At 43.0% G+C, this 26,553-nt stretch overlaps 1 protein-coding gene across 1 annotated transcript in view; it reads left to right on the top strand.

Moving 5' to 3' along the window:
• Positions 1–26,553, top strand: part of kynu (kynureninase) — a 141,383-nt gene that overhangs the window by 97,688 nt on the left and 17,142 nt on the right. The window contains exons 11-12 of the mRNA XM_060827739.1: positions 6,249–6,301; positions 21,099–21,184. Of these exons, the coding sequence (XP_060683722.1) occupies positions 6,249–6,301; positions 21,099–21,184 (139 nt within the window). The remainder of the gene's footprint in view (positions 1–6,248; positions 6,302–21,098; positions 21,185–26,553) is intronic.

Genomic DNA, 26,553 nt, shown 5'->3' with positions numbered 1-26,553 from the left:
TTCAGGTTGAGTATCACATGTATGCCTGTCAACAGCATTACAGATAATCATCTTGATTTTGTGGCCAGTGAAAAGTGAATGGTGCTCATTGTGTATTATGCTTCACAGAATTTCTACAGAGACTTACAAAGTGATAGATCAATTTTAGTTTAAATCCCCTCCAGGGATTAGTGCATAGGGACAGCAAAAAAGTTTCCCTTCAGCGGATCAGATTGAAGAATCCTTAATGAAACACAAAGTCTAAATCAGGAAGTATTAAACTAATTAATCAAGATAAAATCCATGCCAAAAGTAAAACAAAAAGAAAGATGGGCTCACGTTAGGGCTAAATGTTAGAATGTTTTTAACATCACCAAAAATAAATAAAACTTGAAGATATGAGATTCCTCACTTGTAAAAGTAAGATTTCAGTGTGGCAAAGAATGTTTGCTCATAATTAAACTTTTTTTATCATTAAAATAAAATCAAGCCACAAAGTTTCTAACTGTGTGTATACCCATATTGTCATCATTTTTGTAGGTTAGTACCACGTCAGTTGGTGAGGTAGCAGTATAGCAAATCCTGTGGAACAGCAGGAAAATATGCGCAGAAACTTCTCGATTCCACATTTTATTGCAAATGTGCACACACAACAAATTCCTGTCTGATTTATTCCATAATAATGATGAATACTGACAACCTCATCGTTATTACTGCTGCAAGATCCAGATATACTTTACATCAGTACATTAATGACCAACTAATATACAGAAACAGGGATCATGGGAGCCAGAAAACTGCAATTTTCACTGCTGAAAGATTATAGGTATTTGGTGTTGCAACAAATCTGTTTCATTTATATTGATGTCCGAGCTGGCTAGTCAGGATGGTTAGTATGGAGCATCACATGTGCAATTCATTTATTTTGGTTATTTAGCCGATCTGTCACTGTATTTAGGGCTGATTCACCTACATGGGCCAATCAGAGATATTGATTTGACTTCACTGTACTTATGTCAGAGACTGAAGCTCAAGGAATCAAGGGGTTTAAATACTTTAAAGAGTTTAAGCTTTTGTTTAAGGGGCTGCATTCACTTTGACAGTTCCTAAATGTTTGAAACTATGGTTGATAAATTTGCTGATGACACAACAGTAAGTAAATTGTGAAGAGGCCATAGTTAGGCTACAAGAGATATAGATTGGTTAAAGAAGTGGACAAAGATCTGATAAATGGAATATAATGAAGGAAGATATGTATATGTCCATTTTGGTAGGAAAAATATGGAGGTAATGGCTAAGTGGTATTATTGCTAGACTATCAATCCAAAGCCTTGGGAAGTGTACTGGGGACCTGGGTTTAAATCCTGCCATTGCAGATAGTGGAATTTAAATTCAAGAGAATAAAATCTGGAATTAAGAATGTAATGATGACCATGAAGCCCTTGTCAATTGTCTGGCAAACCCATCTGGTTCATAATGTCCTTGCAGGAAGGATCCCGGTCGATCCTACGTGGTTTGGTTTGCATGTGACTAAATCTACAGCAATGACTCTTAAGTGTTCTCTAGACAATGAAAGATGGGCAATAAATAAATAAATTCCTGCAAATGAAGACTAAAAAAACAAAAGAAGCATATTGCCTAAATAATAAGTGATTGTAGAGCTCAGAAATGTAGAGGAATCTGGGTGATCAATTGCATTTTTTGTCATCATTCATGGATATGGCCAGTATTTATTGCACGTCCCTAGTTGTTCTTGAAAAGATAGTGGTGAGCTGCCTTCTTGAATCATTGCTATCAAAATGCCTGCAAGTAGGCCAACAATGCTATCGAGAGGATGTTCCAGGATTTTGACCTAAAGACACTAAAGGAATGGTAATATATTTCCAAGACTGGTTGATGAATGGCCTGGAGAAGAGATTCTTTTGGATCATGGTGTTCCCATGTACCTGCTGCCCTTGTCATTCTAGATGGAAGTAGTCATGGATTTGGAAGGTGAACGTCTTGGTGAATTTCTGCAGTGCTTCTTGTAGATAGTGTTAAGCATTGGTGGTGGAGGGTGTGGATGTTTGTGCATATGTAGCTCAAGGTGGGCTGCTTCTTTCTGGATGGTGTCAATCTTCTTGAGTGTTGTTAGAGGTCCACCAATCCAAGGAAGTGGGAAGTATTTCTGACTTGTGACTTGTGCCTTGTAGATAATGGATAAGCTTTGGGGAGTCAGAAGGTAGCTTACCCATTGCAGGATTTCTAGCCCCTGACCTGCTTCTGAAGCCACCATATTTTTCTGGTAGATCCAGTTCTGTTTCTGGGTAATGGCATCTGTCAGAATGTTGGGGATAGCTGGGGGATTCAATGATAGCAATGTGATTAACTGCAAAAGGATGATGGTGAAATTCTGTCCTGTTGGAGATGATCATTGCCTGGCATTTGAGTGATATGGATGTTATTTCACCACTTTTTAGCCCAAGCCTGGATATTGTCCAGGCCTTGTTGCATTTGGACTGGCAGTGCTTCAGGATCTGAGGGGTCACAAATTGTACTGGACCTTGTGCAATCGTAAACAAACATCCATATCGCCGATCTTATGATGGAGGGAAAGTCATTGATGATGCAGCTGAAGACAGTTGGGCCCAGGACAATGTCCCTGAGGAACTCCTGCAGAGATGTCTTGGAACTGAGATGACTGGCATCCAACAATCATGGCCAGATATGACTCTAACTAGTGGATAGTTATCATCAGATTCCCATTGACTCCAGTTTTGCTAGAACGTCTCAATGGCATACTCAGTCAAATGTAGCCTTGATGTCAAGGACAGTCACTCACTTCAATTCTAGAACTCAGCTCTCTTGTCCATGTTTGAACCAAGATTATAAAAGTAAATTCGACACAATCTTACTGGACCACAAAGCTGCTCTCTCATTAGAGAGAGACAACTGTAGTGGTTTAACTTGAGGGTCAACAAGCTTCAGATGAAGGGAGAGATTAAGATGGAAAGTCTGTCACAGTAACCTCAACCCATGCAGGCACTGAATGCACACTGTTGGTGTTGCTTTGGACCGCAACCCAGCCAAGTATGCTAACTGACCCTTATTAAGGCTATAATAGGGCCAAGGGATGAGTGGTCCAGGCAGAACCCAAACTGAGTATCAGTGAGCAGGGTATTACTAAGAAAGTACTGCTTGATGCCACTCTTGATGACACCTTTCATCACTTTACAAATGATCAAATGGGATGGTAATTTGTCTTGGTTTTTGAGTACAAGTCAAACCCAAGCAATTTTCTACATTGTTAGGTAGATACTAATGTTGTTGCTTTACTGGAACAGTTTGACAAGGGCTGTGGCATATTTTGGTGTAAAAGACTTCATTATTATTGCCAGATATTGTCAGGGCCCACAGCATCTACAGTCAATATCTCCAACTGTTACTTGATATCAAGTGAATTGAATTGCTGAAGATGGGTATCTGTGATGCTGGGGAATCTCTGGAGCAGGCTGGGATGGCATTTCTGGTTTACATTCTTCAGTGTCATCTTCTGCACTGATGTGCTATGCCCTTCATCATTGGAAATGCAGATATTTGTGATGCCTCATCTTCACTGAGTTTCCTGCTTGTCCATCAGCATTCATAATGTGATGCAGCAGAACTGCAGAGCTTATATCTGATTCAATGATTGTGGATTATCTCTGACTATCACTTACTGCTTATGTTGTTTGTATGCAAGTAGTCCTGTTCTATAAATTCATCAGACTGAAACTTCACTTGTAGGTATGCTTGGTGCTGTTTCTGACATGCCCTCCTGCGCGCTCCATTAAACACTTTGCCAAATGGTTTGACTACAAATACAGCAGGTAATTAGGAAGGCTAATAGAATATTATCTTTTATTGAGAGGGAAAGTAGCAAATTTGTACTTCATTTATGCAGAGCACTGTTGAGATCACATCTGGAAGGATGTACTTAAGGAAGGAGGTAAATGTGTTACAGAAGCAGTTGACAGCAGATTTTCGAGAGTAATCTCTGGAACGTGTAGGTTGTATTATGAGGAAATCCGTAACAGGTTAGGCTAATACCTGCTGGAGTTTAGGAGAGTACGAATTACACCATCCAGATGAAACAGTGATTTGCTGCTCACAATGTGGTCTCCTCTACATTTGGGAAACAAAGTGCAGACTGGGTGACCACTTTGCAGAACACCTATACCCCCAAAAAAAACATCCTGAGCTTCCGATTGCCTATCACCTCAACACACTGCCGTGTTCACTGGCCAAAATCTCTGAGTCAGGCAGTAGACAATAGACAATAGGTGCAGGAGTAGGCCATTCTGCCCTTTGAGCCAGCACCACCATTGATTATGATCATGGCTCATCATCCTAAATCAGTATCCTGTTCCTGCCTTATCCCCATAACCCTTGATTCCACTATCCTTAAGAGCTCTATCCATCTCTTTCTTGAAAGTATCCAGAGACTTGGCCTCCACAGCCTTTTGGGGCAGAGCATTCCACACACCCACCACTCTCTGGGTGAAGAAGTTTCCCCTCATGATGCAGTGCTTCAGTGAGGCTTAGAGCAAGCTGAAAGAACAGCATCTTATTTTCCACTTGGGAACCTGCACCTTTCTGGACTCAACGTTGAGTTCAACAATTTCAGGGCTTGAGCACCTTCCCCATGTCTTTCTCCCACCCCCACACACCAGACCTCATCATCACGTTATATAAGGTGTGTGCATGGCAAGATCAATGTTAGCAAGAGCAGCATGATTTAAGGCTAGAGAGTCCATACACGAGTCTAATAATGGTGGGAATAAGCTGTCCCTCAATCTACTGATACGCAGTTTCAAGCCCCTGTATCTTGTGCCTGGCAGAAGTGGTTGCAGGATTACCAGAGTGTGATAGGTCTCTGATGATATTGGCAGCCTTCCCATGGCAGTGAGCCATGTAAATAGAGTCCATGGATGGGAGGTTGACTTCCATGATAGGCTGTGTACACAAGCAGTTGCCATACCAAGCCGTTATGCATCCTAACAGTATGCTTTCTATGGTGCATCTGTAAACATTGTTGAGAATCCTTATGGACATGCCAAATTTCATGAGCCACCTGAGGAAGTAGAGGTGTTGTGCCTTCTTGACCGTCACATCTACGTCCAGGACAGGTTATCAGTTATCGTCACTCTGAGGAACTTGACGTTCTCCACCCTCTCAACCTCAGTTCCGTTGATGTAGATGTGGGCATGTTCTCCTCTTTTCTTTCTAAAGTGAATTATCTCTCTTTGGGCTCTATCTCCACCTATTGTTAATGGTACTTACTGTTTGACCTCTTCATAAATTGGCAAGGTACAGTTTAAAATATAATTTTGACTCTTTCTTTATTAATCTTATCAAGAATGAACAGTTATACTTGTTAGGCCGTAAGGCATAGAAGTGGAAGTAAGGCCATTCGGCCCATCGAGTCCACTCTGCTAGATTCTCCACAATAGTTGAAGACGATTTGTTTCATAAATGGCAGTTTATTGCTTGATGTGAGTTTAAAACAATACTCTGATTTAACACATGCATTCATTAAATTCATACTAGCAGTAGTGTTGGACATAGACGTAGCCTATATGCTTGATCTAGGGTGAGTTAGAGGAAGGTCCTCTGAAACTGCTCTTTACTGTGTGACTGCTTGATTTGAACATTCAGCACAACATGTGCGTCTGCATTCCCATCATTAGGCTGTTAAGTTGTATTTCCTTTCTGCATATTTGGGGAGCGTGTGTGTTTGTGCATTAGTGGGAAGCAGAAAGATTTTGTTCATTTTTAATATTTTAGTCTGGGTGGGTTTTAATAATAAAATAAATCCCTTACACATGTAAGTCAACACTATCTGGCTTAATTTATTTAAAAAAAAACTAAATACAATCAAAAATATATGCTGAACTGGCAATCCAATACTTTTTAAAATGCAAACACTCAGCTACATCCCAATGGGGAGTGGAGAGAGATGAAAATGATCCCATCCCTCCTCACCTGCTCACAACAAAATTGAAGCATTTTTAAAATGGGACTGGTTTAGTAATATATGTTTAAGGTAGAAATTAATAGATTTCTGATTACTTGTGGCATAGAAGGTTAAAGGAACTGGGTGGGTAAAATGCTTAGAAGTATTTGATAAGTCACAAAGCATTATCATAAAAATAACAATGAATTACTAGTCAGACAAACCTGATGAAGTTGCTTAACTTTCCACCATATATTCTGAATATATTCCTAAACAATGTTTGCTTAACTTTCAGGTTAGTCGGTTGGTGGAGTCACAACTTCAAAACAAGATTTGAGATGGACAATAGTAAGTGCCTGTATGGAGAACTTGATTCTAAATATGAGTAATAAATCATGTAGATAATGTCAATATCAGACATGGGATAGTAATGTCAGAAAGATATATCTTTATTGTCTCACATTCTGTGAAAAGTTACTTATTTTGCATATGTTCAGATTCCGTAATCATGAAGAACATGTGATTGCTTTTGTTGAACTAACATGTTACCTTTCAAATTATATTTTCTCCATTATTGTTGATACAGTATAATGACTAGCTTTATAAATACTTTGGTCTCCTTTGGCTGGGGAGATAGTTAGACCAGCGAAAGCTATATTATTGCTGATAGTTTGTTTCTCTGAAATGCTGCAGTTGTTCTCACGACAGAATGTGAATAATAATGGAAGTTCAGAATATTGACCCAGTCAAAATAATTGAATAGCAATGTATGCTCTTGACAGGACGTTAAGTGAATTGGAGGTATCATTGGAGGTGATAACATTCTCCCAAACAAAGTATCTTATTTTTTCAAAATAATTAGTCCAATTCCTCCAATCTGAGTCAGAATCTGCGTTTTGACAAGATCAGACAAGAAGCCACATACCAACCTACCTCAGAATTTCAGGCTAATCTTGGCAATGGAGATCTTGTAGAACTCAGTAAACACAAGGAATCCTTGCAGACAGCAGCAGAACAAATCGATGTAGAAGCCACACCTCCTTTACATTATTTATCCATGAATGTTGTCATTGCTGTGTGGCCTAGCATTGATTATCTATCTCGAGTTGCCATAGAGAGGGGACTGATGAGTCACTTTCTTGACCGACTACAGTCCATGGGAGTAGGGGCATTCAAATGCTGTGAGGAAGGGAGTTTGAGGATTTTGATAGTGAAGAAATGGCCATATTCTGTAAATTCTGTGTTTGAATAGCCAAAAGCTCAGTTCGGCTATTATTGCTTTCAGCTGCAAATGTGTTGCTGGTCAAAGCACAGCAGGTTAGGCAGCATCTCAGGAATAGAGAATTCGACGTTTCGAGCATAAGCCCTTCATCAGGAATAAGAGAGAGAGAGCCAAGCCGGCTGAGATAAAAGGTAGGGAGGAGGGACTAGGGGGAGGGGCGATGGAGGTGGGATAGGTGGTTGAGAACGTGGCTGAAGAGCTTCTGTGCAGAGGAGATGACCTGGGGGGTGCAGTGAGAGAGGGACTCACTGAAATCCTTGTAGAGGGAGGAAGAGAGCTTCTTCAAGGAAGGCATCCTTGTAAGAGGATTCGCAGTAGGTTAAAATCTTCGAGTAAAAAATGAGGTCTGCAGATGCTGGAGATCACAGCTGCAAATGTGTTGCTGGTCAAAGCACAGCAGGTTAGGCAGCATCTCAGGAATAGAGAATTCGACGTTTCGAGCATAAGCCCTTCATCAGGAATAAGAGAGAGAGAGCCAAGCCGGCTGAGATAAAAGGTAGGGAGGAGGGACTAGGGGGAGGGGCGATGGAGGTGGGATAGGTGGTTGAGAACGTGGCTGAAGAGCTTCTGTGCAGAGGAGATGACCTGGGGGGTGCAGTGAGAGAGGGACTCACTGAAATCCTTGTAGAGGGAGGAAGAGAGCTTCTTCAAGGAAGGCATCCTTGTAAGAGGATTCGCAGTAGGTTAAAATCTTCGAGTAAAAAATGAGGTCTGCAGATGCTGGAGATCACAGCTGCAAATGTGTTGCTGGTCAAAGCACAGCAGGTTAGGCAGCATCTCAGGAATAGAGAATTCGACGTTTCGAGCATAAGCCCTTCATCAGGAATAAGAGAGAGAGAGCCAAGCCGGCTGAGATAAAAGGTAGGGAGGAGGGACTAGGGGGAGGGGCGATGGAGGTGGGATAGGTGGTTGAGAACGTGGCTGAAGAGCTTCTGTGCAGAGGAGATGACCTGGGGGGTGCAGTGAGAGAGGGACTCACTGAAATCCTTGTAGAGGGAGGAAGAGAGCTTCTTCAAGGAAGGCATCCTTGTAAGAGGATTCGCAGTAGGTTAAAATCTTCGAGTAAAAAATGAGGTCTGCAGATGCTGGAGATCACAGCTGCAAATGTGTTGCTGGTCAAAGCACAGCAGGTTAGGCAGCATCTCAGGAATAGAGAATTCGACGTTTCGAGCATAAGCCCTTCATCAGGAATAAGAGAGAGAGAGCCAAGCCGGCTGAGATAAAAGGTAGGGAGGAGGGACTAGGGGGAGGGGCGATGGAGGTGGAAACCAACGTTGTACATGAACTCTAATGCAAAAGCAAATAGAGGGGAGGCTGCAATTCTGAAATAAGGACAAAAATAATGCAAGAGACACCTGATTGTGTAGGTTCTGTGGAGAGAAACAGAGACCATTTTGAAAATGAAATATGGCAGTGACCATCTCAGATGGTGTCATATCTGTTGATGCCTAGGCTGATCCCTAGCTTATGGATGAGTAATCCCCCTTGAATGAGTGAGAGTGATTCTCTGTAGAGTTTGCAGAACAAGCCCAAGTGGACTCCATCCCTCAGACAACCCTGAATTGATGACCAGCAAAGTCCAAACTCATTTTGCTTGACTTGGGACACAGTCTCAGAATAAGCAACTGATCATTCAAAACCAAAATGAGATATTTCTTTGCATAGATGGTTGTGAATCTTAACTTGTAAACTGTGGTGTCACCTTCCTTGTGTGGTGCTGACAAGCATGCCTCAGGTCAGGAATTGTTCTGAGACTGATGAAGGTATTAGATTAGATTCCCTACAGTGTAGAAACAGGTCCTTCGGCCAAACCAGTCCACACCGACCCTCCGAAGAGGAACCCACCCAGACCCATTTCCGTCTGACTAATGCACCTAGCACTCTGGGCAATTTAGTATGGCCAATTCACCTGACTTGCACATCTTTGGACTGTGGGAGGAAACCGGAGTACCCCGAGGAAACCCACACAGACACGGGGAGAATGTGCAAACTCCACACAAACAGTTGCCCGAGGCTGAAATCGAACCTGAGACCCTGCTGCTGTGAGGCAGCAGTGCTAACCACTGAGCCATTGCATTATTGTTCACAAACTGCTTGAAGGATGAATGCTGCAAAAAAAAAGGATGTTTGGATCAGGTCTCAGTTGCTGGTAGCCTTCTATAATGCCAAGTTAGCACTTCCTTCTCCATCAACCTCAGTTCCTGCCTTAGGTCGCTAGCTTGCTGGCCATCATGGATGCCAGCCATTAAAAGGATGCCTGGTGTGATATCCCTCTAGGAATGGGAGCCAAAACAGAAGGGCCATTGCCTACTGAGTCTGGTTCCAGCTTAACCTTTCTGCCATGTCAGGTGAAATCCTGGCCAGTGTCTCTGGGAGTGCAGAAACTCCTCAGTACTGCACTCGAGTCTAATGCTTTGTGTTCATATCTTTAAAGCAAGATTTGCACCCGTAGCATTTTAACTCAAAAGTGAGAATGCTTTTGTGGTTTCATTGAAATTTTTGCCAAAATCCCACAGCATGGACTCAGAAATATCTTCATGGAAATGTTAGCCACAATGGAATTCCTTTCTTTCCACAATTGCGAACTCATTTGCTTTTCGAGCAAAGTAGGTGATTGTACGCTTGAATATCACAATAGGGAATTCAATTTGATGTTCCCTCCTGCTGTTGCTGATTCAATCTCAGCAAACTCGATGACCTAAATATTTTGCATTACCCATTTAATATATCGAAGCGTGCTGCAAATTTCTCATAACATGCATTTATGAAAGAATTAAAAATAAAAAACAGGACAATATCTGCTTTTTTAGCATTTAATTGATTATTCTTATCACAGTTAAAGAAACGTGAAAAAGTATTTTATCTAATTTCCCAATTCTTTTCCTTCCAGCCTTTCTCCTTCCCTGAATACTGTGATCTCATGAATATATTCACATCAAAATATTCTAAATGCTGGGTCAATTGCAATTTTTATGAGTGAAAGCAATAGATTGTTTTTACATAAAGGGGATCAGCAACATTTAAAAGGCATTTTGATGGGTATATGAATAGGAAGGATTTGGAGGAATATGGGCCGGGTGCTGGCAGGTGGGACGAGATTGGATTGGGATATCTGGTCAGCATGGACAGGTTGGACCGAAGGGTCTGTTTCCATGCTGTACATCTCTATGACTCTATAAGAGTTATATAAATTATTTGAATGTGAATTTAGAAGGTATGGTCAGTAAGTTTACGGATGACACCAAGATTAGTGGAGTAGTGGATAGATAAGAAGGTTACTTCATAGTACAATGGGACATTGAGCAGATTGGCCAATGGGCTCAGGAGTGGCAAATGGAGGTTAATGTAGATAAATGTGAGGTACTACATTTTGTTAGGGCAAATCAGGGCAGGACTTATACACACACTAGTTAGATTCTGGTGTGTTGCTGAACAAAGAGACCTTGGAGTGCAGGTTCATAGTTCCTTGAAAGTAGAGTTGCAGGTAGATAGGGTAGTGAAGAAGGAGTTTGATACGCTTGCCTTTATTGTTAAATACATTAAGTAAAGGATTTGGGAGGTCATGTTGTGGCTGTACGGGATATTGGTTAAGCCACTTTTGGAATATTGCATTCAATCCTTGTTATAGGAAGGGCATTGTTAAAGTTGAAAGGGTTCAGAAAAGATTTACAAGAATGTTGTCATGGTTGAAAAGATTGAACTATAAGGAGAGGCTGAATAGACTGGGATTATTTCCCCTGGAGTGTTGGAGGCTGCGGGGAGACCTTATACAGTTTTTAAAATCATGAGGGACATGGATAGGGTGAATAGTCAAAGTTTTTTTTTGTCCCCAGGGTAGAGGAGTCCAAAATTAGAGAGCAAAGGTTTAGGGTGAAATGGGAAAGGTGTAAAAGGGACTGAATGGGGCAGCTTTTTCATGCAGAGGACAATGCATGTATGAACTGACAGAGGAAGTGATGGAGCTGAAACAATTACAATATTTAGATTAAATTCCCTACAGTATGGAAACAGACCCTCCAAAGAGTAATCCACTCAGACCCTACATTTACCTTTGACTAATACCCCTAATACTATGGGCAATTTAGCATGGTCAATTCATCTGGCCTGCACATGTTCGGATTGTGACAGACATAGGAAGAATGTGCAAACTCCACACAGACAGTCACCTGAGGCGGGAACCAAACCCAGGTCCCTGGTACTCTGAGGCAGCAGTGCTAACCACTGAGCCACATGCTATCCTGATTTAAAAGGCACCTGCATGGATATATGAATAAGAAGAGTTTAGAGTGATATGGGCTGGCAAATGGAACTAGATTAACTTAAGACATCTGGTCAGCATGGATGAGTTGGACTGGATGGTCTGTTTCCATGCTGTGCATCTCTATGAAACTATGACACAAAGATAGTATTGTAACATTGTGGTTACATTGTGGTTTAAGTAATTGCAAAAATTGAAACAATGATCAAGAGACCGAAGTTCAGGTTCCATACCAGTTCAGAAATTTAACATCAATCAAATTAATCTAACATTAAAAAGCAAGTAGGAATGGGGACTGTGAACAATCTTCAATGTCCTTCAGTGAATTGGTACTTCAGATCTGTGTTCACTGGGGAAGACACAAGCAATCTCCCTGAGGTAACAGTGGCTGAATGACCTGAACTTAAGGGAATTTATATTTGACAGGAATTGGTGTTGGAGAGACTGTTAGGTCTGAAGGTTGATAAGTCCCTGGGGCCTGATGGTCTACATCCCAGGGTACTGAAGGAGGTGGCTCGAGAAATTGTGGATGCGTTGGTGATTATTTTCCAGAATTCGATAGATTCGGGATCAGTTCCTGCGGATTGGAGGGTGGCGAATGTTGTCCCACTTTTTGAGAAAGGTGAGAGAGAGAAATCAGGAAATTATAGCCCAGTTAGTCTGACCTCAGTGGTGGGAAAGATGCTGGAGTCTATTATAAAGGATGAGATTACGACACATCTGGATAGTAGTAACAGGATAGGACCGAGTCAGCATGGATTTATGAAGGGGAAATCATGCTTGACTAATCTTCTGGAATTATTTGAGGATGTAACTCTGAAGCTGGACGAGGGAGATCCAGTAGATGTAGTGTACCTGGACTTCCAGAAAGCTTTTGATAAAGTCCCACATAGGAGGTTAGTGAGCAAAATTAGGATGCACGGTACTGGGGCCAAAGTACTAACTTGGATTGAAAGTTGGTTGGTTGATAGGAAACAAAGAGTAGTGATAAATGGCTCCATTTTGGAATGGCAGGCAGTGACCAGTGGGGTTCTGCAGGGATCAGTACTAGGACCGCAGCTTTTTACAATATATGTTAATGATATAGAAGATGGTATTAGTAATAACATTAGCAAATTTGCTGATGATGCTAAGCTGGGTGGCAGGGTAAAATGTGATGAGGATGTAAGGAGTTTACAGGGTGACCTGGACAAGTTAGGTGAGTGGTCAGATGCATGGCAGATGCAGTTTAATGTGGATAAATGTATGGCTATCAACTTTGGTGGTAAGAACAGGAAGGCAGATTACTACCTCAATGGAATCAATTTAGGTCAAGGGGCAGTACAGAGAGATCTGGGGCTTCTTGTACGCCAGTCAATGAAGGTAAGCTTGTAGGTACAGCAGGTAGTGAAGAAGGCTAATAGCATGCTGGCTTTCATAACAAGAGGGATTGAGTATAGAAGCAAAGAGGTGCTTCTACAGCTGTACAGGGCCCTGGTGAGACCACACCTGGAGTACTGCATGCAGTTCTGGTCTCCAAATTTGAGAAAAGACATTCTGGCTATTGAGGGAGTGCAGCGTAGGTTCACGAGGTCAATTCCTGGAATGGCGGGATTACCTTACACTGAAAGACTGGAGTGACTGGGCTTGTATACCCTTGAGTCTAGAAGACTGAGAGGGGATCTGATTGAGACATATAAGATTATTAAAGGATTGGACACTCTGGAGGCAGAAAACATGTTTCCGCTGATGGATGAGTGCCGAACCAGAGGACACAGCTTAAAAATATGGGGTAGACCATTTAGGACAGAGATGAGGAGAAGCTTCTTCAGCCAGAGAGTGGTGCTGTGTGGAATGCTCTGCCCCAGTCTCTGGATTAATTCAAGAATAGTGGAATCAAGGGTTATGGAGATAAGGCAGGAACAGGATACCGATTAAGAATGATCAGCCATGATCATATTGAATGATGGCGCAGGATTGAAGGGCAGAATGGCCTACTCCTGCACCTATTGTCTATTGTCTTTTGTCTCAGTCAGCTTTCTTTGTCTGTCAATATATGACCCAGTCCCTCAGTAATCTGGTTGACTCTGGATGAGCAAGCAGGCAATTTCGCTGTACTGTTAAAGTCACTGTACCACCAGCTTTCGATTGCCTTTCAGAACAGACAATAAAGGTTGGCCTTGCCACTGATGTCACAACCTAAAGATGAAAGTGAAAGTAAACAGAAGAGTAAAGATGGGTAAATAATGTTGCCGTACTAATCACCACAGTCTGACTGAACAGAAGAACATACTTGATTGTCTTGTTTCTTTGACTTTAAATGGAGGAATGACATTTCTATTTATTTTCAAACTTCTTTATATTCATCGTCAACACCTTTTCATAGCCAAGAGTCCTCTAATGGATTTCAAGGAATGTCAACTCACATTGTGCAAGCTTTCCTCACTGATGGGTGCTTATTTAGTGGAGCACAACAGCTGAGTTAGTGATACAAACTCAAAGGATGCACAACAAACTTTGGTGAGAATCAAATGAATAACATCCTGAGTACATGTCAAACAATTAATTCTGGAACAGTAATTCTTTCAATACTGAGGCATTTTCCAACACTGAAGAATAATTTATTCGAGCCGTTTATTCAATGTTATTTCCAATCATTTAAAATGTGATGGAATTTATTGTTTTGTAAGTGAAAGGAATCACATTTGTCATGTATTGTTTTCACTGTTTCAACACTTTTTTTTCATTCCCTTGTGGGACATGGGTATTGCTGGCTGGCCAATATTTATTGGTCATCCCTAATTGCCTTTGAGAAGCTGGTGGTGAGCTGTCTTCTTGAGGTCCTGCAGCCCATAAACTGCAGATAGACCCACAATGCCACAAAGGAGACTTTAACCTAAGCTTTCAAAATAAAGCTTTAATTTTCTGCAAAATAAAATACAATGGATAATGGAAACCCATGTAAAGCAGAAAGTGCTGGAAATACTCAACAGATCTGGAGGCATATTCGAAGACAACAAATATAACAGTTCAGAAAAATCATCAGTGCAACGTCATGCATCTGTAATGTTAACTCTGTTTCACTTGTAATACGTGTTGCTGAACAGGCTTGCTGAGGATTTCCAGCATTTTCTGGTTTCATTTTTAAATTTCAGACTAACTCAGGCCAAATGTCAAATGATTGTCCTTAAGATTCAGCAAAGCGACAAAGGGAAAATGAATGGGCAGATGGACCGTATGAATCATGCTTTGTTTTTAGATTGCCATTTCGGGCTTAAACCAAGACTTGAATTTTATGGGTTTTTTTTGGTTCCATAACATTTTTGAAAAGGTTTTTCACTAATAAGCCCATGAAGTTTTTCTGCTGTATCTTACCAAACTCACTCAATTAACTACTTAATCCAACCCTATGGCATTCTACCTCCATCTTACCATGCACTGTTCCTGGAATTGAAGGTGTCCACTGAAAGACCAGCATCTCTTGTACCTGCATCATCTTTAGTAGGCCACTATGCATCCTGATGAGCGTTGGCATTCTGAAGATGCCCTCCTTGTTGATGGATATGCAGTGTGAAGATGTCAGAGAAGGGCAAGATAGGTCCATGATTCCCAATGGGTTCCAAGAGGTCCTGTGATTGGGTGTTTTAAAGGTATGTTCTTCCTGAAGGACCAGCAGAGGAAGCCATGACACAGTCCCTGGCAGCAGAATCTGAGGTTTCTTCCCATATCCATACCATCTCCAGGATGCAGAGGAACAACCAGTGATGTTGCAAGCAAGTCAAAGACCTTCTCATCTCTATCAAGCCAAGTGGCACACTTTGATCTTAACTACCTCGGACTCACTCTATTGCTGCTACTGCACCAACCAAGATTCATGTTCAACCACTGTCATTACTGCATACAATATCTTGCTATACTCACTCCTATTTCTTCAATTCCCTCACATCACTAGCCCTGCACAGCCTCTGCTCTGCTGCCTCAGTCCTTCAGCACAATGAACCATCTTTTGACCTCGTGCATCAGCAAACCACTTCAATCTCTCTCAATCCCTCCCTTTCTCTCAATCTAGGAGAGGATAGCCCAAAATAAGGCAGAAAGGGAACAGATTGATCCAGTGGTGCCGACAAACAAACTGTTAACCCCTTATGAGGGTAGAATCTGGACCTTTGCAGGAAATGTACAGGACAGCTCCTGCAGGGATGCTGAGGCATCCAGGTCCTCACAATCAGGTAAGTACCACCTGTCATTCCACTGCATCTTTCACAGTAACCTGCAATAGTAGGATTATTCATTGTACACCACATGAACCTTTTGCTGCAATGTCCTCTCTCTCTAACATCTTGTGTGACGATGCTACCCCTTTAACAAGGTTATGTTGTCCTTGCTTTTTTTTCAAGAGGGGTCATAAAGACAGAGGTTCAAAATGTCTGGAAATTTTTACTTGAAAGGCTTTTAAGTAATTTTTTTAAAGACTTATACAATGGAAGGGAAGTGGCCAGTTCTCCCAGTTCAGGGCATTTTCTGGTTTGGTTTGGGTAAGCAGTCTGTTTGATGCCACTGATCAAAGAAAGCTGTCGGTGGAGAAGGTTCTCTAACTCAACAGAGGTTTTCTGGCTGACTCTCTCTCTCGCTCTCTCTCTCTCTTTCTCTCTCTCTCTGACATCACTCCTGTCAGAACATGTGTTCGAATCTACCTTTTTTGCCAAGGGGGTGTTTATGAGGATGTTGCAAGTATTTGGAACAACATCATTAAGTTGCAATAGATTTGATTAGGTTTTTAGATAAGTTACGTTATTTTATATTCTTTTTGTTTGTCTACATGTAAATAAATTTTATTTTGTTTAAAACCAAGTGGTTTGACCATCTCTGTTGCTCCCAGAATAGTCACCTGACATCTGCTTAAAACAACTAGAAAGGTTAGGGTCTGGGCTATCTTCTTCAAATGGTTTGAGAGGATATGGCCTGATTGATAACACTAGCAAGGGGTCCATTCTTTGGGAGAGAAATGGGCTGCTCCACCAGAAGATTCCATCTCGGCCTTTATTCCTTCTTGGCCTTTAATGAAGAGTGTTTAAGAGGCCTCAAAAGAAGCATCAGGAAAGCTACCTCTTGCAACCCCCCTGCATTAGTGTCCTTGCGTTAGTGTGACTCTCAATACATATCCACACTACATGTAGGAGAAAGTGAGGACTGCAGATGCTGGAGATCAGAGCTGAAAATGTGTTGCTGGAAAAGCGCAGCAGGTCAGGCAGCATCCAAGGAGCAGGAGGGGTTTTCCAAGGACCTGCATGTCCTTGATGGAGTGGGACCAACTAACCCAACCACCCCATGGCTCAACACTTCAATTCCCCCTCCCACTCCATCAAGGACATGCAGGTCCTTGGACTCCTCCATTGCCAGACCATAGCAACACGACAGCTGGAGGAAGAGCGCCTCATCTTCTGCCTAGGAACCCTCCAACCACAAGGGATGAACTCAGATTTCTCCAGTTTCCTCATTTCCCCTCCCCCCACCTTGTCTCAGTCCCAACCCTCGAACTCAGCACCACCTTCCTAACCTGCAATCTTCTTCCTGACCTCTCCGCCCCCCACCCCCACTCCGGCCTATCACCCTCACCTTAACCTCCTTCCACCTATCACATTTCCAACACCCCTCCCCCAAGTCCCTCCTCCCTACCTTTTATCTTAGCCTGCTTGGCACACTTTCCTCATTCCTGAAGAAGGGCTCATGCCCGAAACATCGATTCTCCTGCTCCTTGGATGTTGCCACATTACATGTACCCTGGATAGGTGTGAAAAGGCTGCTGTTTGTGGGAGCCAGATGGATGAGGCATACATAGTGCTTTAAGAAATGCTAACACCACTTCCCCTCACACTAAAACAATGCTATTTTTTCTCTACCTCTACAACCAGAAGTGTTGTGTGAACAAAATAGTCAGAGCTAATTGAAGCAGACAAGTTTACAGCATACAGGGAACAAATATGATATGATCAGCAGAGATTAGGAACCCCATAGGTTTATGTCCTTTGCACTGTATGGTGGTGTTTCCCTTTGCATGGTCTTATATCAGTGGGTCTTGAAAGCACTCCCCACATACACAATTCAACACATTCACCCTATTCACTCCAGGGGAAATTCACAGGTACTGGCTCTGATTTCAATGTTGAAAATTATTGATATTTAACTTGTTCTTTTTTGTGTGTTATGTTAGGAGGCTGAATAGGAAGTTGAGTTGTGCTGATCTGTATATGTATAATATTTTGAAATTCACAAGGCATCTTGTTAATCAATATTATTATGTTTTATTAATAATCTTTTGAAGTGCCTTATCATTGTTATTGCTGACTCCTCTTAGGTAGAATTAATTACTTGAGATGTATATGCCATTTGGAATTTGATTCTGATTGTTCCTGGATAGAGAAACCAAGCATCAATTATTTAGTTTTAAGCTTTATCCTTACATTGAGTGTGGTCACAGGAATCAACCCATATGTTGTTAAAAAGAAGTGTCCAACCACTAAGACAGATTTCAGGTGAAAAACTAGCTTTCTCTTTTTTCTCTTTCTTTTATCAGTTGGTTGCAGAATATTTAGTGTTGTTTAATTACACCTAGTGCTTCGTGTATATACATAAGGACCTCTTTTTCCAGGTCGTCTCAGTGAGACAGAGACAAACAAGTTTTAACCTGAAAAATAAATCAGGTGCATTCGGTATACTTAACTCGTGTGTTTTATTTGACACAGTCCTATTAGCTTCAACTTCAAGTGCCTTGCAAATTCCATGTTTTCCTTGCTCACCCCACCCTCCCCCAGTGGATGCTATCTTGTTTTATGCAGTACCACTTATTAGTCATTTAAAACAGAGATAAGAAATTTTTTTGGTCATGAATCTGTGGAATTCTGTTGAGGCTGGGTTGTCAATTATACACGAAGCTGAGATAGACAAGGTTTTAATCGGCAAATAGAATCAATGGTTATGATAGACAGGGAGGAAACATAAGGATTAAGTTAAGGATTGCCAGGTCAGGTACAAATCTCTATGAACGGTGAACCAAACATGATGGGCCAAATGGCCTCCTTTCGCTTCTAAACTGTATGGTCTTACTGGTCTCAGTCCTGAGTCTATTCCTCCTTTTTACCATGTTGCCAAATTGGAAAGCATTTTCCATATTATCCAAGTGTAAAATCCAGAAGAAAAATCAGGCAGTATCTGTTACAAATGTGACCTTCCTTGCCTGAATTTTCTTACTGTCTACCTACAAAGCAATACATCATACCCAGGCCCTATAGAAAAGACAGTTCCCAGCTTTCATGACTTGCCTTCTCTAAATTTCTGTCTTAAACGTGAAAAACCCTGAATACCCACTTAGATCAACTTGAAAAGCTATAGGCCGTTTAGCCTGGTATTATTGTTGGAAAAGTATTGGGATCAATTATCAAGGAAGTAATTGCAGAACATTGGAAAATTATGGTCGAATCAAGCAGAGTCAACACAGCTTGATTAAAGGGAAATGGTGTCTTGTTAATTCATTTGAGCTTTTTTGAGGAATCTTAACCAGAGGGGAACCGTAGATGTTTTGTTTTTGGATTTCCAGAAGGTGTTTGACAAAGTACCTCAGAAAAGTCATAAGTTAAGACCCAAGTGTTGACTGTAGTATATTGGTATGGATAGAAAATTAGCTCATGGGCAGCAAATAGCAAGTGGGAATAAAGGGTTCTTTTTCAGTTTGGCAACCTGTCAGTGGTTGGCATGTAAGAGTATAATGTGAAAATGTGAAGTTGTTCATTTTGGAAGGGAGAACAAGAGAACAGAGTATTATTTAAGTACAGAAAAACTACAGAAAGCTGCAACACAAAGGGACTTGGGGATACTTTGCATGAGATGCAGAAAGCTAACACACAGCTACAGTGTGTAATCAGGAAGAGTCATGGAATGTTGGCTGTTACTTCAAGGGAATGGAAATGTAAGATTAGGGAAGTCCCACAACAACTGTACTAATTACCACATCTGGAGTACTGAGAAGTTTTGTTTGCCTTATTTCAGAAAATATATCATGTCATTGGTGGCAGTTCAGAAAAGGTTCACTGGGATATATGGAGAGATTGGCTTATGAGTGAATTTTAAACAGTTTGAGAGTCTACTGATTGGAGTTGAGAAGAATGAGCGGTCATCTCATTAAAAAATTATGATTCTTAAAAGGGTTTGGCAAGATAAATGCTCAGAGGATGTTTTCCTTGATGGAGGGATCCAGGGGCAGAGGTTACGGTCTCAGAAATAAGGGGTGCCAATTGAAGACCAAGATGCGAAATAATTCTTTCTCTCAGAGAAAGTCTTTGGAACTCCTTGCTACAGAAAGTAGAGTCTTTGTGTATATTTAAAGCTGAGAGATGGATCCTTGATCAGTAGGGGAATCAACAGTTATTGGGAAAGGGCAGGAACATGAACATGAGGAATGTTGGATCAGTCATGAACCTATTGAATAGCAGATTAGGCTCAAGGGGCTGAACAGCCTCCGCCTGTTCCTATTTTTCTGGTCTTATGGTTTCAATGGAAAAAAAAGAAACAGATTTGCAATCCCTTTTCCATAACTCAATCCTTCGTTCTTAATATTACAGCAGGAAATCTATTTTCATGGCTATTTTCAGTGTCCAGAATTCAGGGCAATACAACAGCTGAGCCTTATTCCATGTGTAAAACAAATTCAACTTTCTTTATTCAATACCAGCCACATATAAAAAAAACAAAATACAGTTATCATTTTATGCATTACATTCACCCATCTGCTGGCTGTTTCTTCATTCTGTATGAGCTTTACCAGCTAAGACATAGGAATGTTATCTAAAAACTTACTTCAGATTTCTCCACAATGAACTGCAGCTGTCAATGATCTCTGTATTCCATATGTTAAGATTCTGCGACATTTTTCATCACATCATCACGTTGCTAATTTGTTATGATCAATAACATTTTATATCATTTTTCTTGTAGCTAGGTCCATATTGTTTCTATAAATGGGTAACTGAGCGGTATCCACATTCTGCCAGTCTGAACAACATCCATTTATCCCATTATTTTGTCCCACTGCATCAATATCTCGAACTGACATTCTCCCTTCAATTCCTTGACCTTGACTAATCCTTGTCTGAAAATCCATATAAGTTCCGTGATTTCTTGAAAAGCCAATTTCATATTGAACACAGCCTGCACTTTACAAAACCAAGAGAAATAATCCTGAATAACTTGTGCTTTTCTATCATTAATTTCAGCTATTAGTGTGTACATTGCTAATTAGCTTTTAATTTCCTTCTTCATCCTTTTCCTTTTTCGAACAAAGCAGTGAGACTTGTGATTTTCCAGTCCTTTGACACAATTTCAATTTTCAAAGATTATCAGAAAACTGTAGGCTAATGAGATTGCAATTTTCCTCACTAACTGGAAATGCCCGGACTCCGGCTCCATCCCAGGAGGACAGTCACCCATTTGAAATTAGACCACACGAGTATTTGAATCGCCCCTTTTCAACAGGTGTGAGGGGATTCTTAAAGTGGTATGTTGGGAAACATAACTCACCAGAAAAAGAATTTTAAAAAAAACTAAAATCTGAATGTTTCTTTCTCTCTGCTTAGATCTCGACTTAAGTTTTGGCGTGAATGGATTTCGAATCTCAAATCCACCTATCTTATTGGTTCGTTCACTTCAAGCTGGCTTAGAGGCAAGTGCATTCATCTGGTTGGGAATTGTTAATTTTAAATAAAGATTCACATATTTAGGAATGATAAAGCAAGATCTGACTTTATGTCCATTATTGCCTTGCCTATATTGGCTTAACATGACTTTACTGGAAATTTTTGCTCACCAACAGGAAATAAATATGATACTGGCAAAACAAACTATTTTGACCTTTGAAAATATCAAGGCATGAATTTGACATTTTACCATTGTAGCAACTGGAACAAGGTTGGGCAGGTGGATATCATTGAGTATGTGTTCCCTGAGTGTGGCTGTGAACCTGGGCCTAACAGGGAGCCCTGGCTGACAGATATAAACAGGAGAGTTAAGGATTTTTCTCACTCAAGGGACTGGTCTGAACCAGCTGGTCAGAGTCCATGTACTGTGCACATAAAAACAAAGGGTGACTTGGTAACGGGATGCTGGTCTCTGTGCAGTTATTTCAGTGGCAATGAGAGAAAAGGGTATGCTCCTGAAGAAAATTTACTTGCAACAGGCATTTTTGAGTAGCATCATTTCTGGCAATATCGCTATCTGCCTTACTTGGATAAATAGAGGCAAAAATCAGGAAGCTGTAAAGCAAAGGAATCAATAAACAAATCTGCAGAGTGGGCAGCATCGGTCATACTGATTGTGAAACATTGAAAGGTGGTTTGCCCCAGTGGGGATTTTAATGGTAAACCACTTTCCTCAGCTGGACAAGTACCCATTCCCTAACATAGAGGACTTGTACACAAACCTGGTGGTGGTTGATGGTGGTTGGTGGGGGGAGGGTGAGGTGGGGGGGAGATAGTTGCTGTTCTTCACAAAGCTGGCCATGAGCTATGTGTAACTGCAGTTGTGACTGGATGAGGAGCTCCAGAAGTCTGCCATAATTAATTCAGATATAGATTTATACCAATATACAAGACTGCCATTTGGGGTATCGTCAGCCAATGCCATTTTCCAGCAGACGATGGAGAATATTTTAAAAGATCTATCCCGCATTGCTATTTATCTGGATGATGTGCTAATAATGCAGGGGATGGCCTATTATTATGGGCAGCAAGATTGATTGTCCCAAGCAAAGGTCACCACCAGATACTGGCTGAACTCCACCAGAGGTGAGAGTGTGGTGCTGGAAAAGCACAGCAGGTCAGGCAGCATCTGAAGAGCAGGAGAATCGACGTTTTGGGTACCAGCTCTTCATCAGGAATGGGGCTTGTGGGCGCGGGGGGTGTGAGATAAATGGCAGTGAGGTGGGGGGACAAGGTAGTTAGGAGTGTGATAGGTAGATGAAGGTTGGGGTAAAGGTGACAAGTCGGAGAGGAGGGTGGAGTGGTTAGATGGAAGGGAAGATGAACAGGTAGGATAGATCATGAGGGTGGAGCTGAGGGTGGGTTGGTGGGGGGTGCGGACCTGACGAGGGAGTCAGGGAGGGAGTGGTCTTTTTGGAACGCTGATAAGGGAGGGGAGGAAAATATATCTCTGCTGGTGGGGTCCGTTTGGAGGTGGCGGAAATGACGACAGATGATACGATGTAAGTGGAGGTTGGTGGGGTGGTAGGTGAGGACCAGTTGGGTTCTGTCCTGGTGGTGGGGGATGGGGTCATGGTCAAGGGGGCAGTAGGAGGAGGTGTCCGCTAGCTGGCGTTTAGCCTCAGTGGTGCAAAGTCGGTGCGCCAAACCAATACCGCGCCTCCGTCTCGTCAGAGGGTGGGCGAGAATCCTGGTTGAAGAAGTTGATTAACGAGTTCAACACGTGGCGAGACATCGAACAATTCTTCCGCGGCCCTCGCCTCTGCGTCTACTTCTTCAACCAGGATTCTCACACACCCTTGGGTGACCCCTTCTCCCACCTCCAACACACCCCATCCACCTGGACACCCCATGCTGGCCTCTTACCCGCCCTCGATCTCTTCATAGCCAACTGCCGCCGCAAACATTAACTGCCTCAACCTCTCCACCCCTCTCACCCACTCCAACCTCTCACCCTCGGAACGTGCAGCCCTCCACTCCCTCCATTCCAACCCCAACCTCAATATCAAACCTGCAGACAAGGGAGGCACGGTAGTAGTTTGGTGCACCGACCTTTACACCGCTGAGGCTAAACTCCAGCTCGCGGACACCTCCTCCTACTGCCCCCTTGACCATGACCTCATTTCCCATCACCAAACCATCATCTCCCAGACCATCCATAACCTCATCACCTCAGAGGATCTCCCATCAGCTGCCTCCAACATAATAGTCCCACAACTCCACACGGCCCGTTTCTACCTCCTGCACAAAATCCACAAACCTGACTGCCCCGGCCGACCCATTGTCTCAGTCTGCTCCTGCCCCACAGAACTCATCTCTGCATACCTCAACACGGTTCTGTCCCCCTTAGTCCAAGAACTCCCCACCTACATTCAGGGCACCACCCACGCTCTCCACCTCCTCCATGATTTTCGCTTCCCTGGTCCACAACACCTTATCTTCACCATGGACATCCAGTCCCTATACACCTCCATCTCTCATCACGAAGGACTCAAAGCCCTCCACTTCTTCCTTTCCCGCCGTACCAACCAGTACCCTTCCACTGACACCCTCCTTCGACTGACTGAACTGGTCCTCACCCTGAACAACTTCTCTTTCCAATCCTCCCACTTCCTCCAAACCAAAGGGGTAGCCATAGGCACCTGAATGGGCCCCAGCTATGCCTGACTCTTCGTAGGATATGTGGAACAGTCCATCTTCTGCAGCTACACTGGCACCACCCCTCACCTTTTTCCTCTGCTACATCGATGACTGTATCGGCACTGCCTCGTGCCCCCACGAGGAGGTTGAACAGTTCATCCACTTTACCAACACCTTCCACCCCGACCTCAAATTTACCTGGACAGTCTCAGACTCCTCCCTCCCCTTCCTAGACCTTTCCACTTCTATCTCGGGCGACCGAATCAACATGAACATTTACTACAAACTGACCGACTCCCACAGCTACCTGGACTACATCTCCTCCCACCCTTCCCCCTGTAAAAATGCCATCCCATACTCCCAATTCCTTCGTCTCCGCTGCATCTGCTCCCAGGAGGACCAGTTCCAATACCGTACAACCCAAATGGCCTCCTTCTTCAAAGACCGTAATTTCCCCCCAGACGTGATCGACGATGCCCTCCACCGCATCTCCTCCACCCCCGCTCCTCTGCCCTTGAGCCCCGCTCCTACAATCGCCACCAGGACAGAACCCCACTGGTCCTCACCTACCACCCCACCAACCTCCACATGCATCGTATCATCTGTCGTCATTTCCGCCACCTACAAACGGACCCCACCACCAGAGGAATATTTCCCTCCCCTCCCTTATCAGCATTCCGAAAAGACTACTCCCTCCGTGACTTCCTCGTCAGGTCCACACCCCCCACCAACCCAACCTCCACTCCCGACACCTTCCCCTGCAACTGCAAGAAATGCAAAACTTGCGCCCACACCTCCCCCCTTATTTCTCTCCAAGGCCCCAAGGGATCCTTTCATATCTGCCACAAATTCACATGCATCTCCACACACATCATTTACTGCATCCGCTGCACCCAATGTGGCCTCCTCTATATTGGGGAGACAGACCATCTACTTGCGGAACGTTTCAGGGAACACCTCTGGGACACCCGGACCAACCAACCTAACCATCCCGTGGCTCAACACTTCAACTCCCCCTCCCACTCCACCAAGGACATGCAGGTTCTTGGACTCCTCCATCGCCAGACCACAGCAACCTGACGGCTGGAGGAAGAGCGCCTCATCTTCCGCCTAGGAACCCTCCAACCACAAGGAATGAACCTAGATTTCTCCAGTTTCCTAATTTCCCCTCCCCCCAACTTGTCTCAGTCAAATCCCTCGAACTCAGCACCGCTTTCCTAACCTGCAATCTTCTTCCTGATCTCTCCGCCCTCACCCCCACTCTGGCCTATCACCCTCACCTTGATCTCCTTCCACCTATCGCATTTCCAATGCCCCTCCCCCAAGTCCCTCCTCCCTACCTTTTATCTTAGCCTCCTGGACACACTTTCCTCATTCCTGAAGAAGGGCTCATGCCCGAAACGTCGATTCTCCTGCTCCTTGGATGCTGCCTGACCTGCTGCGCTTTTCCAGCAACACATTTTCAGCTCTGATCTCCAGCATCTGCAGTCCCCACTTTCTCCATGAGAGTGGATCCAAGTTGGAAGGTTGGATCTAGGATAAGGGAGGGAGGTGAAATCCACGTTGATCCTGGAGCTCCAGCAGTGTTGCTGATCTGGAGAAGACCAGAAGGGGAGGGTGAAACCGCATTAGGAACACCAATATTGGCCACATGCCTCCCCTTAGCAAGAGACACCGTTTGCTTCAGGTGACAAAGTTTGATTTTAAAACCAGAGAAATTGCCCTGCTTTGGTACAAAGCAAGGTTGACGCAAGGTCAGGTGCCATAACATACAAAGTGTGGAAAGAAAAAGCAGGCACATGGACCACATGGAAGCTGCAAACTCGCAAACGGAGCAGGAACAAAATATCCCGGGCCCTTAGAAAAGCTGGAAAAGCAGTCAGGAACCATGAGCTCTGCCCTTCTGTCTTGCATTGAGGAATTCTCAGAGTCCCAAATGGACGCAGTGAGGTCACAGTCTTGATATTGAAGAAGAGGGAGAATTTCTTCTGAGAGACTCTGGCTGCAGGAGAAGGGCTCTACGGCCCCATATGTGCCACCCGTGTCTCAGTTAGGATTGCTTAAATCAGACCTGGTGGAAAAACATCCCAGGAGAAGCTACAAGCAAAAGAACAGGCCTACATCCTGGGACTTAGGCAGGCAGGTGAATGAGATTGGCCAGGTGGCTCTCACTGAATATAAGGTCCCTGATTTGGGCTGTTACCCTGGGCTGACAGATATAAATAGGTGCCTCAAGCATTCTCCTCACTTTAGGGTCTGGCTCTGAGTTAGCTGGTCAGAGTTCAAATACTGTGCACGTATAAATAAAGGCTGACTTGATGACAGAATACTGGCCTCGGTGCAGTTATTCAAACCATGAACTGTTTTCTTTCATCATTAAATTGTCAAGGACAACCTTAAAAAAAATCAGTTTATGAAGCACCTCTTCATAATCATCATGTTTCCTAACATGCTTTATTCTGAGAGACGTCTTACTGGAGCAGGTGGGACCTGAACCCAGGCCTCTTGGCTCAAAGGTAGCACTGTGTTACAAAGCCTGGATGTTGGTACTGTAGGATGTAGCTAATTCACATTTAGCAAACATGATAACGACCAAGTAGTTGGAAGAATGAAATTTTGGCCACAACGTCAGGGAAAATACTTCCTTGCTCTTTTTCAAAATGGAATATTTTAAGGTGATGGAATCTTGCTTTGA

This window comes from Hemiscyllium ocellatum, chromosome 7 (assembly GCF_020745735.1).
Source record: "Hemiscyllium ocellatum isolate sHemOce1 chromosome 7, sHemOce1.pat.X.cur, whole genome shotgun sequence".
Lineage (NCBI taxonomy): Eukaryota > Metazoa > Chordata > Chondrichthyes > Orectolobiformes > Hemiscylliidae > Hemiscyllium > Hemiscyllium ocellatum.
The sequence above is the reverse complement of the archived record's forward strand: the minus strand, read 5'-3'. Positions and strand labels throughout refer to the sequence as shown.